Below are 18,020 nucleotides of genomic sequence, written 5' to 3' on the forward strand. Positions count from 1 at the left end.
TCCAAATTTGGATTTTGAGCGAAGTGAAGATCAGTGAACGTAGTAAGATAAAGCCCACAAGAAATTTTCTCGTTAAAATCTGTCCTTCACTCGTTTCCTCGGAACGGCTGTCAATTAACAACAATATATTTTATCGTGTTGAATGCAGTTTTAACCATACTTTATGTTCTGGGTTTAGTTGGATGAGATTTTGCACTGTCCTACCCCGACTTTCTTTATATTTCTTCTCTTTCAAACTTGCCATAGCTTGAATATGCACTTCTGGTGTTTATTAAATCCTTTATTAGTTTTCATGGCAGCCTTCCAATTTAAGAAACCAACTTTAGTGAAGGTTTTGTCTTTTTTCACAAAATTTTTGTAAGGATAACAAAAACAGGCGTCGACGTTCTCAAAGTACTCCAACCATGAAAATAAGTTATACGATCGTGCTTAAAAACACCTTTCTTTATTACTCTTGCTTCTTTTGGGATAACTATCAAGCAAAGGTCTTGATTTTTGTATTTTTGCCATTGAGATCTTTCTAATAGAGATGCTGGAGAAGATCCAGTAGCCAGGGATTCGCTTAACATTTCGTATGTGTGTGTGAAACTTGAAATATAATGCAATAGGTAAATTCAGAGCCCTCTATTGGAAGAGTTAGGACAACGTGTCTGAGGTGAGCGCGAAGCCCCCATTTTCCTTCCTACTTGCAAGTTAAACTTATAATGAAACTGTGTGAAATTGACTATGTGAGCAAAGCAATGAAGCAATATTGCCTTCATTAGTAGAAATTTTAAACTAAATATATCAGAAACCACAATCAAGCTTTTGGCGTTTTTGTGAATAATTACTGCAAACCAAACTCAATTTTATGGATTTCAGCTACATTCGCGGTTGACTAGTTTGTGCTTTAAAACTAATCGTGACCCACCGCTAGACATTTTTATGTATGTGAACGTATATTCTAGCAGTTTTTAGCATAAGCACCAACATATTTGTTTTCATTGCCTATAATTTACCATCAATAAAGAAAATACTCGACATTTCAGGGGCATATTCTTGGCCGGGAAAAAACGCTACTACACATACGGCCAGACTTAATCAATGCTTTGTCGGGTATAAGGTAAGTGAAATCAAATCACTGCTGCTCACTTTTGATTATATTTCACATTTCAAAACTATAGAGGCAACTTAGCTGGTAAAAGTATATTCTTTAGAAATTCATCCCTAATAATCTTATTCTAAAACTAAAAAGTATTTTGAATTTACAATTGAGCTGCTATAATTTATTTTGACTTGTGCCTGTGCCTGCTATTAAATCAGTGTTATCCATAGTTGGACAAAGTTCTGTTTTCAAGCACTGTAATCATGAAATTTTACTCAGGTAGTACATATTTTGCAACGTGATGCAGGCATGAAAATTTAATGCAAACAGATTACAATTTTTTTTTGCTGGAAAATTATGGACTTAAAACATTTGTTAGATGCAGTATCTCTTTAATATTCATTGCTGTCATACGGAATTTTTAGAGGGAGCATTACAGTACTGGTGTTGTAAGGAAATGGGATCAGCTTTACAGAAATGACTTTCGATGGCAGCATTGAAAAAATATCGTGCATAACACAACATGCGAAATTTGAGCCTCCACTACACGAGGCTGTTCTTGAAATCTTTAGGGCGTTGTTGAGAGACAGAAATGGACGTGCTTATCGCCGCTAAGCATCGCAACCATTAAATATGTAAGATAGTAAGATTGTACAAGAATTTCTCATTAACAATGTTTTATCAACAATGATTTGTCTAACCTTATTTACTTTAGGTATTTGAGAGCATACAGATGGTTGATGATTTTGTAGATGTATAGTATGAAAGAGCAGTCGTCCTTTACCTGCTTGTGTTTACCACTTTACTCTGAAAGCATATCCAAGTGGTACAACAAGTCAATAGACTTGTGTAGTGACTGTTGACCGTCTTTGCTGAATTTAGAATGGTCAGGAAACATGCCTAGATGAAGACCATGCAGGAGATATATGTATGCACTGTATAAGTGGACATGCAATTTATTGCATTGAAACGAGGGGATACAATAAAAAAGGAACTGCTGAGTGAATAAGTGAAAGAAAATCTTTTTAGCTTTTTTCATTGAGCTCTATAAGACCTGGAGGGGCAAAGGGGCCTGGACCCCGTGGTCAAAAACATGAAGGTAATGGCGGATTTTGGTTGTCAAAACTTCCACTTTGAGAAAAATTTTTAACATTCGCTCCCTCCCGAAACGGATCTCTATTACTGCTCATAGTAATGACAACCAGCAAAAACAACCACGATACCGTAAGCATAAAATATTGAAAATAATGCTTAAGGTTTTTGTGAAATAGACACACACATTTAAATGAGGTAAATCTACTGTAAAATAACGTATATTTTGTCAAGTAATGCTTTAGATATATTAGAAATAAATATCAAACGACAATCTTTACACTTTTAATGTGTTGTTAAGCTTTAATGCATAATCCCATGCGCATTACTTGTGTTTTTGACTGTTTGTGAACAGCTTGGTGCAACTGTCTTTCTTGAATAGATGGGTAAATCTTAGTTAAAATGTCGAAAAGGAGTTAGAAAAGTTAGCTTACCTACGACTTAAGTCGACTGGAAATATATTATAAGTAGGTATGTAATTGTTTTGAGTTTTTTTTGGTAGGATTGATTCTGGGTGTCTTATAAAGTATTATGATATTCTGATAAATCTACTGAGAACTTATGAGGAAAATATCTTGAACTAGGAGAGCAAAAGAACGAAATTCAGAAATTCTATAATCATGTTGCTGATTCTGTTTTAAGCCAAGATATTAGAAACTGGATTGTTATTGACAACCATGGATCTACTACTAAACAGAACTACATTAATTTCCCATTGAAAATACTATTTCTTAAATCGAAGTGCATTGGTTTCTCTGACATAACACTTTTCTTATTGCTGCATGAAGGCAAACCTGTTTAAATAATTATGTAGGTGAAGATATTTCGCATGTTGTATAATTGTTATTATACAGACATTATTTATAATATTATGGCCTTGTGTAATGTATGTCAAGAACTTATTAATTCTCAAAAATGCTAACCTTCTTGCACTACTTTTCTTTTGTGTCCTTACAAATTACAGTTACCTATACTAATTTTTTCTAGGTTCAAACAACTTGATAAATTTTGAATTTTACATTATGCCTTTGAATTTTTCTTTTTGTCTTTTGGTAAAAATATCAGTGAATGACTTAAAATCAAGTTTATCTAAAATAGTATTTTGTACAAAGTAACTATACATAATTGGAAAAGTCTCATGTTGAAGGCAGATGTGGCTTCTTTTACTAGATTGCTACTCTTATTCTTTTAAATGATATCGTAATTCTTCAAAAGACATAAAAGTTCTTTGCCATCAATTTTGCTTCTTCCACATTCAACTTCATTGCAACCAATGCATCTTATGTGAATTTTAATCACCTGGAATTGAAAAATGTATGGATTTTGTCAGATGATGCAGTACTGTATTTAATGTTTCATGCATGTCATGATAAGCTTTTCTTGAGCAAATATTTCAAGGTAGGAGCAAAATTTGGCACATTATTGAACAAAGTAGTTTTTATCTTGATTTTGATGTACTAACCTGTTTAGTACACTGTGTAACAAACAATTCATTTACAGAAACACCATATGGCATTTATAAAACTTTTAGCATAAAGCAAACCTTTACACACCATCATCATGCTTGTCCAAATCTGTCAAATTGTCCAGGCTAGCTGTTTAATACAGGTAATTTTTATTGTACGACATGTACCAAAGAGCTCATTAATTACCGTAAATGCTCGAATAAGCGCCCGGGGCGCTTATTTAATTTTTGGAGGCGAGAGGGGGGCGCTAATTCGAAGGGGCGCTTATTGGAAGGGGCGCTTATTTCATTTTCGGATTTTTGACGTGAAAATGACACTGGTATTTTATTTCTTGTGACCTTAACTGTAACATAAGTATGAAAATTTTGAAAACGTTAACATTCTAGAAAGCAACATTAACATTTTGTGAAACTTGAAATGTTCTCCAAGCGATTTCCTGGTGCCCGTTAAAGGGCATGTGTATTGTACAATGCGTTTAACATCGTGAAATGTTTTGTATATATAAAGAAAGCCTGCCGTTAATGTTCAGCGGTTGTCTTCAATTTAACACACAATGAAAATAGTACTGACATTGTTTATGCTATATCGCGTCTTTCGCTAACCATTTGATCCTTAATCAATCTCAATTTCTGTATCGCTGTCATCAAGCAATGTTGACACAGGAGCAGCATCTTCAACATCTGATAGCGTGATATCCTGAAAAGGATCATTCTCCAGTGTTTGCTGAAGTTGCTGCTGAACTGCCTTCAGTTGTGCCAGGCCAGAATGACAAGGTTGACTCGGCTTTAAGCAGTGTATCAGCTCATCTTGAGAACCGTCGACAGCAAGTGTCAGCGCACAGCACTTGAAGGAGTTAACAATAATGTCCTTATCCAGATCATTCCATGCTTCAATGATCCACTGGACAATCTCTCGCCTAGGAGGAGCTCGCCCTGCTGCAGTAAACGTGTGTTGACCATTTGCCATCCACTCGTCATATCTCTCAGTCACTTTGGCTTTGAATGGTTTGTTCCACGATACATCAGGCGCTTGGATATATTTCGTACACCCCAGGTATAATTACAGGATCTATCTTTGCGCGATTGAGCTCTTGTTTAACGCTGTCTAAGACGTGGCATCTAAAAGAATCCCAAGCCAGCATCCGTCTGGTGAACGAAAACTGGCCCAAGACACTTTTAACCCAAGAAACGGTTAGTTCTTCATTCATCCATCCATTAATCGAGGACGCTACGACACACTTTGTTCTGAATTCCTCATTCAGTGCTTTCGACTCTCTTGGCACCTGGAAAACGATGAACGGCTTTAGTTTGGTACCGTCTCCTTTGCAGTCAAACACACTGAAACCTTCGTTTTTTCATGGCCAGTTGTTTTCAATCGAATTGTGCTTTCGCCAATGTTGTCGACCGTGGTATTGGATACCATATCTTGCCATACTGCTGTCTCATCCATTGCAATGATATCCCTGTCTTGGTAAGCGATTTTTTTACGTTGCCGGCGAATCTGCAAAACATACGCTATGAGTTTGTCTATCACTTTCTCGGGGTCCTTTTGTGATTCAGTGGTTTTGCGTCTGATTGCCAAACCATGTCTTGACATGAACCGCTGTAACCAACCGGAACTGGCAAGAAACGATGGTGGCATTTCCTTCTCTTTGCATTTCTCGTTATCGAAAAATTTTGCTTTGCTTGCGATCATTTTTCTGGAAACACGAAGGCCATTGGAACGGCGCTCATGTACCCACTGTAATAATGCTTCTTCGAGGTCTTCATCGAATGGCTTTCGTCCGCCTCCTTCAAGCCGCTTTCTCTTGCTGCTAGTATCTTCCAATTTGCTTTTCTTTTGTCGCCATTCTCTTACTCTCTTGCGGTCGACACCAAACTTTGCTGCGGCTTTTCGGTTACTGTTACACTCTTCGGCAAATTGAACAGCCTTAAGTTTAAATTCGTTAGAATAAGAAGAGTTCTTCAATCCTGCGTGCGATGTAGATGCTAGAGTTATACTTTCGTCCATGATGTCAAAGGTAAGCATGCTGTAATGCGAGAAGGCCGGAAAAGACCTCCCATGAGAAGATCACATTGTATCACGTGCTACCAAACACGTGTGTGACATTCATCTGCTGTTTACAACATGGCGCGTTCAAGCTATACCTTTACTTGGCAAATGGTTTACGAAATAGAATTTGCGTCTGTGATAAGAGGACACCATGTTTATAAAGCTAAATGGTCACCACAGCTTGGAGAACGGCTAGTGTGTCGGAAAGACGATCGAAAGGAGGCTAAAGAGCACGATGAATATGCGATTGGAACATTTATTCAAGACAGTGGCAAGCTGGTTGGACATGCGCCCATTGAACTTTCCTTCCTCGTGTTTACATTTTTACGAGCTCATGAGGATAATGCGGTGGAGGTAAAAGTAACTGGAAAAGAAAACTTGAAAAGGCCTAGTTGTTCCAGGAACTTTTAAAGCAGTAACACGAAGCCGGCGACTGGGAGCAAAGTTTAACGAGGAACTTGATAAAGTAAAGCTCCTATGTGCCCACATGGATATTGAAATCAAGCAAATGAGAAGCAAACCTCTGAAGAACATTGATTTTGAGTTCTAACGAATGTCCGTTACCGATGTAAAAAATTAAAAATACTGTGTATCGAACTGAGTACCGAAGTTCATCTTTTATCGGGGGAAGGGTGGGGGGGTTGGGGGCGCTTATTTGAGAGGACGCTTAGCAAAACCCGTCTTTTCTCGAGGGGCGCTTATTGGAAGGGGCGCTTATTTCAAAATTTGAGTCCTAGGGGGCGCTAATTCGAAGCGGGGCGCTTATTGGAAGCTGGGCGCTTATTCGAGCATTTACGGTAATCCTGCACTGCATTTGATTTCAATACAGCTCTGTCCTTAATATTTGCTTCATATTTTCAGAAAAATATCATGAAAAAATCCTCCATTTCAACTCAGTTGAAACAAGGAGTTTTAAGATATGCATATCTCGATAAGAACTGGTTGCTTTGCCTCGTCTAGCAATCGATTAAGTAAAGAACAAATAAGACTGGATAAACATAACTTAAATTACAACCTAGGAGTAAAAACATTCACAAAATATATGCCATCACACTTCAAGTATTGACTTAAAACAAAACACTGAACACTTTAAATAGTAAACAATCTTACGTTGCTTACCGGTGTCATGAAATGTTTCCTTTTCTGGCATTACTTCAGCATCCGTATACCAAACAAGTTTGCAGCATGTTTTAAAGATAAAATTTCTAAAAGTTTTTGTGCTTGGCATTGATATTTTCTATAATCGCAATTGTGGTTGTCAAATCCGGGTGGGCGAAAAAAATTTCATTTTATGAGCCTGCGTCTTTCCGCTGACTTTGACAACCAAAATCCGCCATGTTTTTGACCACGCGGCCGCGCGCTAATAATTTATACTAATTTTGTTGACGTTTCCCCTCCAGGTCTTATAGAACTCAATGGCTTTTTTACAATGTCAGTCTCCGGAAAGAAGGCAAAAAAGAAAAAATATAAGAAACTATATCACAGCATATTTAAAATATAAAAATTTTTCAAGGAACTAAAATGATCTTTTTGCTCTTTTTAGATCCATGGCATTACTGCTGCCAACTGTTGAAAAATATAAATACTTTTACCATTAAATTAAAAATACCAAAAATTATGAATTTTATTATTTGATAATACCTGAAGCAATTCAAAATGTACCAGCTTTGATGTTGTGTAGTTCCACATTGTGTAGACTCCATATGCATGATTTGCACTGTGTCCCCTAGAATCAAAAGCATCTCCTGACCACGTCTGGCTATCTGTCTCACTTTTGTTCCTATCTTTAATCAATTTCAAATGATAGCTTTCCCAATGCGTGAGAGCAGCTGGAAACAAAAAGGCACTAATTATTGAGACTTTCATGTGCTTGAAAATTATCAAGGCTTGACTTATATTGACACCAGACATTATTATACCGAAACTTGCCATAATGTTTCTAGCTGGAGATCTTCCCATAACCATAGAAAAATAACAATGGAACAATGCTTTGAGTTGAACTTTTGGATTTTCAGCTTTGCAGTTACAGCAAAATCTTTTAAATAACTCAACTATAATGAAATGTAAAATACCATGAACAAATATCATTAAAGCTTGTTTCTTCATCAATTCCAAGACATGATTAAAAAATATAATCATGAAATAAAACAGGTATTTAATTCTATAAAAGACAAAATCCCTGACTGTATTCTTGGCGGTCTCTTCATCTAAATCATCACATTGACTATAGACTTTTCAAAAGAAGAGTAATCTATGCACGATTCTTCATTAAGAAGCTTCTCTAGATGGTTCAGGAATCCCAGCCGCATCAATGCCTGGGAGAGCTTATTTCTTCAACCTTCTTTTGAGTTTGACTTGCACACTCAAATTAAGATAAATACAAATCCTCAAAATGTGCGGAACAAAGACATGAGGTAGAGGAAGCCTCAAAACCCGGTCGATGTTTTAGCACAAAATTTACCAAATTTCTTTCGTCTTTTGGCTCCGTTTCTTGTTTGGGAAACAGGTGCATCGACATTCCTTCGGTTTTTGAATCATTGGCGAAACTAACTTCATTAGTTCCGCCTGCAACACAGCGTTTCCTCAGCGTTTTTTGTTAAAATTTGCAAGCTTAAGCTTACAGGACGCACCTTTAGCGCGACGCCGTCGTTGAAACAGACCTGATTAAGAAAATTGATAGCCAACGGCAGCGTCGTAGCAACAGACCTGATTAAGAAAATTGATAACCAACGGCATATGTGTTTGTAAAGCGATGACTAGCTTTAGAAAAACTAGGGAAGAATTCTCTGTTGCATATGATGCAAACTTTATAAACGCTAAAAAGTTGATGTGGTGGTGGGAAGCAAAAGTTCTTGAGCCATATTTAAGTCCATAGAAAAAAACTAAATAACCATGACGACGCCGTGTCTTTGACAAAAATCGAAGCATCGTCGCCACACAACGCGCCGATTTTCAAAGAGACGCATGCGCAGTTGTTGAAATCACGAGAATTTACTTCGTGTAAGCGTCGTCGTGAGGGCGCATCGCGTGAACTTAAGCTCGCTATCACTAGTAGAATACGCCATGTTCATATATGTGCTCAACTAGCCATATACGTCACATTCATTAACATACCGATCAAAAAGTTTGCAAAAAATTTGCTGGAAATCCTGACTTTGAACGTTCATAAAATCACTTCTACGAATCCAATTTCAGTTAAAATTTCAGGAATAACACCACTGAGACACCTTGTTGTTAATACATGCTCTCATATTCTTCCTGTAATTAGTAAATAATTAAGTCAAGTGTAACTAACTAAATGGTTATTTTATGAGATACTTAAGAGACTGGTATTATATATATATCTCTCTATACTTGTAATTTAATACTGTCTGATGATGTCTTGAGAATCAAGACGAAACGTAACGCTTCTAAATAAATATTTTTTTTATGCATTAAATGGCTCTTTTAAAAGCACTTCGGTGCGCTTTGATATTTATAATAAGAATTCGCTTTCCGCTCGGTATATCCCTGGTCACAATTCTGAAGTTATATTAAACATGAAAAAGTTATCTTGTTTTGGAATAAAAATGTGGCGCCGTCAGCTCACTTAAAAATAAGTTCATCATTTGATGACCTTTCCCCCATCGTGTTATGCAATAATTTGTGTACTTTGAAATCTGAATTCAAATATTGTGTTCATTTTCTTGAATTTGATTTCCAAGTACTGTTCATTAGTCTCTTCAGCTTCTTTCTCGTCAACCTCCAAAAAAAAACTCAACACAGTACAACTAATTAATAAAAGCATAAATAAAAAGGACACAAAATACTATACAACATCACCATAATCGTGGTTATCTCCACATTAGATTTATGACAAGAGACCCATGAAGTATGACAATGCTTTCAGTAACACTGTCACTACGACATTAAAAACATGTAATAATAGCTGTTGGTATACTTCTCACCACAAAAAATCTGGTATAATACACACCTTTGCTTAATGATACCAATGCTGTCTGCACATTGCAAATTTGTAGGATGATATATCTATGCCCAGATGGATCTAATAACAATGCTTCTGACAATCTAAAACGGTTAAAGGCTATTATATATCACAAACATCAACTACAAGTGTTCGCCAGTAAATATAACACTTACCTGTCTTCGTTTTCCATCGGTCATCTCGTCCTCAAATGGTTCCACGATTTCAGCCACATCGATAGTAGGAACTGCATCTTTCTTTAATCGTCGTTTTAATTTGACGGAAACACTGATATTTACATCAAACCACGATTCCTCAATATGCGCACAACAAAGAAACGAAGTTGAGGTTGCTTTAAAACCCGGTCTATGTTTACGTACGGAGGTTACCCGCTTTCGTCGTCTTTGTAAATCTTTTTCTTTATTAGTAAAAAGGTGCATAGATATTCTTTCAGTTTTCGAATTGTTAGCGCAAATAACTTGAATAGATCAGCCCGCAACACAAATGAAATTAGACAAATAATAACATATAAATACATAAATATGACCATTCAATTCTCAATCATCCACTATCAATGGAATATAAAATGTTGAACCAATCATAGAAACTGATGTATAGGAAATAACTATAATCATAGCAATGTAGTTAAAAGAAATATTTCTTACTCTACTACTTTGCTGGGCATATTTATACCCAGTTGAACCAATACTTGGTGAAGGATATCTCTTTCTTATGTCATTGGAAGACAAGCTGAAAAAGGTCTGGTATTATCCCACTCTGTTCAGTTAAGTTCAGTTTGGTTTATTTTTATAAAATAAAGTAATTGATTATGCATGGAGATTTGAGCCCGAGATCATTATTACTTACTGTTTTCAAGTACAAGGAATACAAAAAACTCTTAAATTGTGTAAAAAATGAGACGTATTTTAAACGTAATTCGTTTCTAATAACAATTTGGTTGGCACAAATGTAAGTAAACATTGAGAGGGATTTCAGTAATCATGATGCTCTTGATATTACAAGCTTCTTGAAGGCACACGATGTATGAACAACTTAATATTGTTGATAATAAATGGCTTCACGATAGTGGTAAATTAATGGTAATCTCGGAACACGTTTCGAAGTTTCGAAACATTCAAAGGCATTAAAATTAGAAAAACAAAACCTTACGTCGCTTCAAAATTGGAAACAACTTTTTAGCACATTAATCTTGCCCTTACCATTAGAATAGAACGAGAATGAGCACAATTATTTAATAGTCAACCCTTAAAGTATAAATATATGTTAAATCCTTATCATGAAAAAGATCCTAACAAGGATAAGATTTATGTAGGATTGATAATTACATTTAAGATAGTAGATCAGACAACTAAATTTGGAGTAAAAATTTTTGCCACAAGTTGATTTTTAATGCAAACCTTATGACTACTAACCTTATGTAAACAATAATAAAATCAAAAATTTTAAAGTGTTTCTCTGATTTCTCTTTTCTCTTTTTGTCTGTAACCATACAAATGAAAACAGATTTTTTATATTTTTCAAATTAATATAATGCTTTGAATAAAGGATCACTGTCGTTGGTCTTTTTTAAAACTGCGTACGTAACCTTTTCAAAGCCAATTCCTGTTCTTGCAACTTCCTCTTTAATTGAAAGACTTTGTGCTCGTGAGCTGTTAAAGCAACATCGCTCGATTGTTTTTCTTCGCTAAATACATAGTCAGCGTTGTGTATTTGAAAGTTGTCTTCACGAAGATAATTTAGAAAATTCACTTCATTCCCTGAATTTTGATAAGAAGATTTGATGTGAGGTGGCCCCATTTCAATGGAGTTTGTCAAAAAGGAAATCACATTTCCATCTTCACAATGTTCTTTCTTCTTTCTTTCCGATATCTCAGAAGATTTTCCTTGCATACACGAATAATACGTTATTGACGGATGTAAAACCATCTGGTGTCTTGCATTTTCTTTATATATCAAAGAAGGAGAGCGTGGAGATGTGATAGGAAAGTCTAGCTGAGTTTTTAAAATTTCCTCGGGTAATGAAGATAATGTAAAAACGTTCTTAATTACTGGAAAAGAGACTCTTGATTTTTCATGGTAATTTATAAATAGTTGAGAGTTTTTTGTTATATTCGAGTCTTCTTTAGCGAAATTCTTGAAAGAGCAAACCTCCAGAACATCAGGTATTTTTTCAGATTTTGCTGACACTTTCTTATGAAATGTGCCTTTCTTCTTATCTTCAGACAAGGCACAAGCGGCTATTTCTGAAGCAAAAGTGTTAACCGTATTTAGCTTTCCATCTCCATGGCTTTCTTTTGTATCCGAGGACTTAAAAGTCGAGTTTGAGTAAGCTCCGTTTTTCATATCAGTTTCAATAGAACATAAAACACGCCTTCGTCTAAAAGTCAAGATTTTATATTAACATGATTGCATTGAAAGAAAAACTAAAAAACAGAGGTACCTAGAGAAAATCAAAACATAACAGGTCTAAAAGACTGTAAGTGGGATCCACTTGTGCATACGGAGATTGTGTATTGGTAAGAGAAGTTTCGAGTTAAATTAGGGATAAACATGCACAAATTAGCTTTTTAAAGAGTGCAACTAAATAGCGAAAGTTCGAAGGACGAGTGCTCTTGGCAGTCTTTAAAAAACTTACTAGTCTATCTTTAGGTGTAATTGCAAGAGAAACTATCCTACTGCTTAATAATAATACACTTTTAGGTATTTCTTGACTGTATTGTCTAAGTCTATCTTGTTTCGTTACTCTCAAACGCTTTAGAAAAAGCCTGGTTACGCAGCACAATTGTTTAAAACATTCACCCAAACGACAGTTCTTCCGGTTTGGTTTGTACTCTTTGCATTCTTTTGTAATGCTTGAATCTCAAACGCTTCCAGTTGTGGAAAACTTTGTTTATCACAACATCTGCCATGTCTTCTTTTGAATTGAAAAGAAGTTTGTTTGGCTTTCACTGCTTTTCAGTCAATCACAAAAACAGTTTTTAAGTGCAATTACACATGCTATAGTGCAATTACAGCTTTGCTACAGAGCATTTACAGATCTTCAACAGTGCAATTACACATTTTCATAATGCAATTACAGATAAGCTGCACTGCAATCAGTGAATCAAAGTCGAGAAAATCTCAAAGTATATAATTATAAAGGTAATTAAACTATGGCTTAGGTAAAGTGAAATTATGTAGCTACATATAAAAATAATAAATATAAAAATGTGAATTGCAACAACAAAGTGAATGTAGAGAATAGTATATTTGCGACTTATTTCCAAGGCCAGTTTCAGTTGATTGAGTTAAGTTAAGTTAAGTTAAAATTGAGTTAAGAGCATATCGATTGTATTGTACTAACAAGAAAGATGAAGGAGAAAGCGAGGTAAAGTTTACTAACAGTAAACTTTTTTGAAAACAGTAGAGGATTGTCATCTTTAGGTTTACATGGTGAAAGACACGTGACGTTCATTGTCATGGCACATGGATTTTAACAAGACCTTTTGCAAAGACCACTTCGTACGACGAGTACGAAGTACATCATTTCGACCTGAAAACATTGTTGCGACTACAACAACACATAGCTATCATCAATCTGAGTACGATGTTTTGTTAAAATGTTCTAATCGTGACTAAGATCTCTTTTCAAACAAAGAAAGTAGAAACACTTTTTTATTGAGTAAGAAATCAGCTTACAGTACTGTTTTTCATCATCCAGGCTTTATGACAGAAACTTTTTTGAGCGCAGATGTACAAAAACGAACAGCAAAACTTCCATGTATCTCGTACGCTAAGTAAAGCGTAAACATACAGTAAAATACTACAAATACATCGTACATAAAACGTAAAATAGACAAGATTTTTTAGTCTTAAGAGACCTATATTCTCTCAAAATCAGTATATATGATTTGTTGATATCATTGTTCACTAATAGAATCGTAGGTACTTCGCAAAGTTCAGTGTTTCTCACAATAATGAATCTCGTTCTGTTGTTTACAAGTAAAACAAAATTTTGACGAAGCGACAACAACAAGAAGCTTCCTCGCGCCAATCCCTTACACGGTCAAATTTCGTACTTGTCGTCTTAGTCGTACTCTTGCTAAAGCTCTCTAATATGTGAGCGATACATTATTAAGCCATTACTGTATTTTAAAATTGAGTTTAAATATTTATATACTATTAGTTGTTAATAAAGGCACCCTACGACAAGATCTTCAATACCGCCGTCGCCGTACGTTTGTAATATAATAATTAATTTTATCAACGGCTCATATACGATCGTTTTGTAACTGATAAGCAGGTTTTTAAAAAGTCAAATTTTGGAACAAAAAATTTACCTTGAAGAAACTTTAGCGTAGCTATCGCGTGGTTTTTCAAACTTTATTTAAAACTTTAATTTTCCACATTTTTGATTGTATAATTTACGCATGTTTGAATTTCTTTAAAGGACAATGGCAATGAAAAATTTTTTTTCATACGTTTATCATAGATACCTATGGAATACTTAATTTCGTGTTTTCGTGTCTCTTTTGAATTTTGCTGTTGAGAAAATTTGACATAAAGTCGAATCCTTATCCGCCATTTTTGAAAAAACCCTTATGCTAAATTATGCCGAAATACATTACTGACGTCATTGGCTGGTATCAACTGAATGACACAATATAAAATAATAGTATTATAATAAAATATAGCACATTAGTTCACTGGAATTTTAAAACAAAACAACAGTCGGCGGTTGTTAAGATTAACAAAGTTGTGTTATCACGCTTATATACTTTTCCAATATTTAGTCGTTATAAGACGTAGAAACGTTTATTATAGCAGATCTTACATTTAGGCTTTCGCGACATACCAAGTGTAAGCCAAGACAACAATAGGCGTGTTTTGTACACTGAATATTTCGTGCAATAGAAATATTTCATTTTCCCATATTAGAAACCTGTGACCAACAAAGAGTTTAAGTTTAATTTATTATTTATATATATGAGTCTGCGAGATTATGTAGTTTTATATAGGTGATAAGCTCAAAGCCGCTATGTTTTGTTCTTGACTGTACAGTTTCGTTTAACCGTAATGTTTTACGTGCGTGTTTGCGTGCACAATGTACAAGTACACTTTTCTATTAACTTTATAACTTATGAATGAATACAAGTTTTCGGTGGATCACTCATGCATTTTGCTTTTGCGCAGTTCGTGACAATTCTTTGACAATGATATGGCATCGCAATTGCAGATCATAACAAAGAACATCAAAGAGCGTCTGTCTAAGACTAAATTTACGGTCTTTCGTGATAACATGCGTACTTAAAATGTGTATAAAGTCCGTCTGGTGACGCGAGCGTTTTCGTATGCTAGCATAAACACAAGTAGGAAATGGTCTTCGATGTTTATTCCCTAAAATTTGAAAAATCCCCCTAGAACATCTTTGATATGCGACTAATCGATGCAGCTTGTGTATTCTCTCCAGATCCTCATCAGACAGGGGCCTGTTTTCTTCAAGATATCGACACACGTCTATCTTTAACACACTTTCTGACAGCATATTGTCCCTAAATTCTTGGTGTGTTGTCAAGCAATACTCTCCTTGAGTTTCTGTTTGGCCTAGTAAAGCCTCATGCTCATCGTATTCAAGCGCTTTTTAGTGGCAACAAAGACACTCGATTGCCTTTTTCGACAAAGTACAATGTCCAAACTTACACCAACTAAGAGTTTGAAGGCGGCAAGCATTTGCTCTCTCAAATTAAGCATCTTTTTCATCCTCCGACGAGGACAAGTCGCTCTGCTTTCTCTCCTGTTTGGAACCGCTTTCTTCGCTTGTTTCGGCCTTCACTTCTATTCATATTGATAGGGCAGAACCTCACTCGGTTGATTTTCGGTTATGTCATCCATTACAGCAAAAAAAATCAGGAAAATACGCTTTAAAAGTGTTGTAACGCCGTCAATCACAAAGTATATTGTATTGTTGTTTTGACTGCTCACCAGCCAATGACGTCACTACCGCTCGAGATAATTTTATCAAAATTTTATCCAAGATGGCGAAATTTATAAAACTATTGCAGCAAATATCTCAGCAACAAAATATTTTTGAAAAAATTTTTGCTATTTTAGTTCGTAGACATCACAAAGGTTCAAATATAAGCCATAAAATTTTTCGCTGCCAATGTCCTTTAAGAATTAGATACGAATGTACTTAAGCGACATTCATTTCCATTAAAAAAAGGGAGTTTTTGATTAAATATTTTTTCCTATCTTGTTTGCATAATGGAGATTTACGTCAAACAAAAATTGCCTTTTAATCATGGCGCAGCAATGTTTTTATTTGCACAATAATAGCATTTTTAATTGTTGAAAACAATTTGGCCGATTTATTGTTCATCCTGACATGTGCTTATATATTTCACATTGTTCTCAAAATATTTAAACACAACTAAAGACGTTCGTTTAATTGGAAGCACTGCAATGAACATTAAATAATAATGCCCTTAAAATTTTAATTTGCTTAACGGATAAAAGTTTGACGTTGGTAGAACTCTCGACGTTGCCGCGCCTCCACTTGACATAAGCGCTTTAATACTTGGGGCAGCAGAAAGTTTAAATTGTTGAAACTAAAGAGCTTCGTGATGCCCTAAAGTATAGAAAGTACTGGACTATGTCCTGTCGACTTTAAAACAGTGTACAGAATTTTGAATTTCAACAAACTGTGAAATAATGTAGTCGTTTTTAATGGGGCAATAAACAAGAAGTTCTTAAATCTTTTACAATTTTAAGAATCATTTAAAATAAAATTTAAGTCAAGCTCTGTATTCCACTACTGATATGTTGACGGAGGAATCCATCAATTCTGTCTTTAACGTGATAAATTTCTGCCACGCATTATTATAATTTCACACAAAACATGCATTCAACAATGTCAACAATGTATACCGTACAACGCAATATTAAAATCACGCCAACAAACAAACTTTTGACTCAACAATGCCTCTTTGTTGGCATTCTTATCACGACAAAAGTATCGGTTATATTATTAAATACATACCTTGGTTGCCTTTGTTTATGTTTCATGTTAACAGCACTTAGGATGAGACGTTGATATTGACTATAAGACGCAAACTGAACAGCTGCGTATTTATCACTGTTTCTTGTTAATTTGAATAAGTTTTCTGTTACAAAAGCCTTAACAGAAAAAAACAACAATTACTTGCAAAGTAGGTCGCGAGTATGGGCACGCAGACTGTTGTGAAACTGATAAATTTAACCACAAAAATCTCCACGACAATTATTTTGAATATCAAATTTCACGTCATGTGTTCACCATGACCATATATGGAAGGCAGACTTGGCACCTACAATCTTAGCTATAATTCTAATTGATTTGCTGCACAAATAATTTGCATAACGGTTGTAAAAAATGATTTTTCTGATGTCTTTGAGATAGTTTGGCTTTTTTTGTTTTAACAATTACTTATGAAATTTTATCACACGATACTTTTCTGTTCAACATAATAACACTGAAAATATTTTTGCAAGATCTTGTGTATGTTTAATCGACTTTGGCACAAGACTTTGCGAAGATTCAAAACTTCTAATCAAAGAAAGCTCCAATTTACTGCTAATATTAATTTGTCTAATGTTTCGTATCAAACGAAAAATTTAACTGTACAATGAAAAACTTTTAACTTTTGAATATAATCTTTAAAACACGATTTCCATATTTCACACAATTAAACGCTTTATCACGAGGATGTTTGATATAAACGAGAAATAAGCGTTGCCATTTAAGAAATAAAAGATGTTACTGCATTTGCACGGGCTTATGCAAACCGATGAGATCTTTGGGAGAACTCTAGAGCTGATCAGTGCAATCCCGAAACCGAAGGTCGAGGCTTGCACCTGCTTGAAAGTTCTCTTTATATCTTTTATAAGATGACAACAATTCGAAGAAGATAAATTCAAAACAAACGCTTTAATTTTTCTAAAGTTCATGATCGATTTGTAAATTTTCTTTGACTGTTTTGATTGTTTTGATTGTTTTGATTGATTTGATTTGTTAAGCTCAGATCTATTTTACACTGGCTTATGCCAACACAGCTATAGACCAATTAATACACGCGTTTCATCGTGTTTACATTTAAGAATAAAAGATATTTATTGTGTTTGCACAAGCTTATGCAAGCCGAGGAGACCTTTGGGAGAACTCGAGAGCAGATCAGTGCAAGCCCGAGGCCGAATTTTTAGATTGAATTGATTGGTTGAGCTCAGATGTGCTTTGCACTGGCTAATGGAAACTCAGTTCTTGACAAATCAGCGCACGTGTTTCATTGTGTTTATTTTATAATTCATAATAAAAATCCTATGGTGA

General features: G+C 35.1%; 1 protein-coding gene and 1 long non-coding RNA gene across 3 annotated transcripts; both read right to left on the reverse strand.

Moving 5' to 3' along the window:
* Nucleotides 1–1,744: 1,744 nt before the first annotated feature.
* Nucleotides 1,745–7,502, reverse strand: LOC124458246. Its single transcript, XR_006953094.1, has 2 exons — nt 7,336–7,502; nt 1,745–1,984 (listed from the first exon to the last, which is right to left on the reverse strand). It is a non-coding gene; the product is annotated as an uncharacterized LOC124458246 (long non-coding RNA).
* Nucleotides 7,503–10,909: 3,407 nt separating this feature from the next.
* Nucleotides 10,910–16,900, reverse strand: LOC124458200. Of its 2 annotated transcripts, XM_047008257.1 has the most exons (3): nt 16,698–16,900; nt 14,493–14,600; nt 10,910–12,056 (listed from the first exon to the last, which is right to left on the reverse strand). In XM_047008257.1, exon 3 carries the CDS (start codon nt 12,020–12,022, stop codon nt 11,246–11,248), a length of 777 nt encoding a protein of 258 aa, XP_046864213.1. In that variant the 5' UTR covers nt 12,023–12,056; nt 14,493–14,600; nt 16,698–16,900; the 3' UTR covers nt 10,910–11,245. The 2 variants fall into 2 exon arrangements, with proteins under 2 accessions (XP_046864213.1, XP_046864212.1); XM_047008256.1 differs by lacking the exon at nt 14,493–14,600.
* Between the last annotated feature and the right edge of the window lie 1,120 nt (nt 16,901–18,020).

This window comes from Xenia sp. Carnegie-2017, unplaced genomic scaffold (genome assembly GCF_021976095.1).
Source record: "Xenia sp. Carnegie-2017 unplaced genomic scaffold, XeniaSp_v1 HiC_scaffold_6, whole genome shotgun sequence".
Taxonomy (NCBI): Eukaryota; Metazoa; Cnidaria; class Anthozoa; order Malacalcyonacea; family Xeniidae; genus Xenia; species Xenia sp. Carnegie-2017.